The sequence below is a fragment of the Bos javanicus genome, chromosome 7, assembly GCF_032452875.1.
Source record: "Bos javanicus breed banteng chromosome 7, ARS-OSU_banteng_1.0, whole genome shotgun sequence".
In the NCBI taxonomy this organism is placed as follows: domain Eukaryota; kingdom Metazoa; phylum Chordata; class Mammalia; order Artiodactyla; family Bovidae; genus Bos; species Bos javanicus.
The window spans coordinates 9,036,370-9,038,581 of record NC_083874.1 but is presented as its reverse complement, the minus strand read 5'-3'; the positions used below and the strand labels follow the sequence as shown (position 1 = coordinate 9,038,581).

The 2,212-nt window shown below is 39.9% G+C and overlaps 1 protein-coding gene across 1 annotated transcript; it reads right to left on the bottom strand.

Annotated features, from left to right (window-relative positions):
• Positions 1–349: 349 nt before the first annotated feature.
• On the bottom strand, positions 350–1,243 carry LOC133251817 (olfactory receptor 7A17-like). The gene is made up of 2 exons (XM_061424604.1): positions 865–1,243; positions 350–579 (listed from the first exon to the last, which is right to left on the bottom strand). The coding sequence occupies exons 1-2, from the start codon at positions 1,217–1,219 to the stop codon at positions 350–352; spliced, it is 585 nt and encodes a 194-aa protein (XP_061280588.1). The 5' UTR covers positions 1,220–1,243.
• Positions 1,244–2,212: the final 969 nt, after the last annotated feature.

Below are 2,212 nucleotides of genomic sequence, written 5' to 3'. Positions count from 1 at the left end.
TAATATATCTCATGACAATTTTTTCCAGAGCAAGGCAAAAATCACTCTGGATGACATTTGTCATTTAAGAAAGTATTATTCCCCATGTCACTCCATAAAAAAATAGAAATGCCCAAATATTTCATATTTAAAGTTTGGAAAATTTTGAAGTAGAAAAAAGCACAACTTAAAAAAAATACCTAAATGATTGAATGAAAAGAAAGTTTAATGAAGTGAGTAACCGAGATTGTATAGAAAAGTTGAATTTTTATAAAAATGGATATCCAAGGAAATAAGTAAAAGGAGCAATTTTTATTCCACACTGAGGAAAGTGTCACAATTACTGATTCTCAGGCTCTGAGCAATGCAGTCAAGGGCACTTCATATGCCCCAGGACAATTGGCCTTTTTATAGCTACTATTCCATAGACTCTCTTCAGAGCCCTCTTTATGTCTTTGTTCCTCAGACTGTAGATGAATGGGTTCAGCATGGGTGTGACCACAGTGTACATCATGGAGGCTGTTGCACTTGAGTCTGAGCTGTGTGTAGCAGCAGAGCTAAGGTACACTCCTAGGCTCGTACAATAAAATAATAAGACAACTGAGAGATGAGATGCACAAGTGGAAAATGCTTTAAACTTTCCCTGAGTTGATGAGATTCTTCGTATGGAAGAGACTATCTTAGAGTAAGAGTAAAGGATACCAGCAAATGGCCCACCAGCTAGTAGCACTGATGCCAAATACATCACCATGTCATTAAGAAAGGTATCAGAACAGGCAAGTTGGACTATCTGATTGAGTTCACAAAAAAAGTGGGGAATTTCCACCTCTGTACAGAAGGTCAGCTGCAAGGCCATTAAAGTTTGTAACAAGGAATACATAGCACTCATCATCCAGGACACCAATACCAGCAGTCCACAGAGCCGTGGGTTCATGATGACTGTGTAGTGCAGGGGGTGGCATATGGCCACAAAGCGATCATAGGCCATCACTGTCAGGAGGAAGTCATCTAATCCTGCAAAGAATATGTAAAAATACACCTGGACGAGGCAGCCTTCATAGGTTATAACTTTGCTCTGGTTCTCGATGTTCTGCAGTATCTTTGGGATGGTGGTGGAGATGAAACAGATGTCTACAAATGACAAGTTGGAGAGGAAGAAGTACATGGGGGTGTGAAGGTGGGAGTCAGAGATGGTGACCAGGATGATGAGCAGGTTTCCAAACACAGCAATCAGGTACATGGAGAGGAAAAGCCCATAGATGAGGGGCTGCAATTTTGGATCTTTTGAGAATCCCAGGAGAAAAAATTCAGAAAAGTGTGTATTGTTACCTGGTTCCATGTGGTGGAGGTGACTACCAGGAAAAACGAAAATAAGATGAGTAATTTTCATACAAATTGGCATAATTCACATAGTGCAATTTCTATTTTGCTCTCAATAAATTAATTTTAATATCTTGCATTTAGAAAAGTTCCATTTCATCTCTGCCTGGGCATTTTTGACCCCTTCTCAGCATATTCCCAAAGAAAATCATGCATTCTACAGTAGTAATGAGAAATACTTTCATACATTTGAAGAATATATATTAAGTGTCAACCGTGTTCAAAACCACATATTGTTTAGTCGCTAAGCCGGATCTGGCACTTTTGAGACTCCCCAGACTGTATGTAGCCTGCCAAGCACCTCTGTCCATGGGATTTCCCAGGCAAGAATACTGCAATGGGTTGCCATTTCCTTCTCCGGGTGATCTTCTCAATCCAGGGATTAAACCTGCCTCTCCTGCATTGCCAGATAGATTCTCTACCACTGAGCCACCTGTCAAGTCCTTCCAAAAAATACAGGTAACAAATAGATGGTGCTGAAAAACAAAAGTGTTCACAATCCAGTGATGGTGAAAGATGATGTGTAAAAAGAATATGTCAAGTAATAACAGTTGGTATGAAGAAAACAAGGCTAGATATAAAAGAGAGTAGTAGGAGGTATTTTCATGTACTGAGTGTTCAGGTAAGGCCAGCAAACAAGGTGATAGTTGAACAGAGAGCTCAAGAAAGGGAGAGAAAGATCTAGTATGATATCAAGAGAAATATGTGCATGGCAAGGGAATGGCCACTACAAAAGACCTAAGGAAAATGGTTGTTCTTTGCATTTTATGAATTTAGTTGCAAAAGCATCCTGTGAATTAAAGCATCTCCCATCCTTAGTACCTTCTGCTGACTGAGGTCTGGGATCCGTGAT

Bases quoted from the DNA above. Each gene is read 5' to 3' on its own strand.
- LOC133251817 (XM_061424604.1), bottom strand. From the start codon at position 1,219: ATGTACCTGATTGCTGTGTTTGGAAACCTGCTCATCATCCTGGTCACC. The intron at 580-864 runs GTGCTATGTATT...CTCATCTCTCAG, and splicing joins ATTGGTGTCCTGGATGATGA to TTGTCTTATTATTTTATTGT.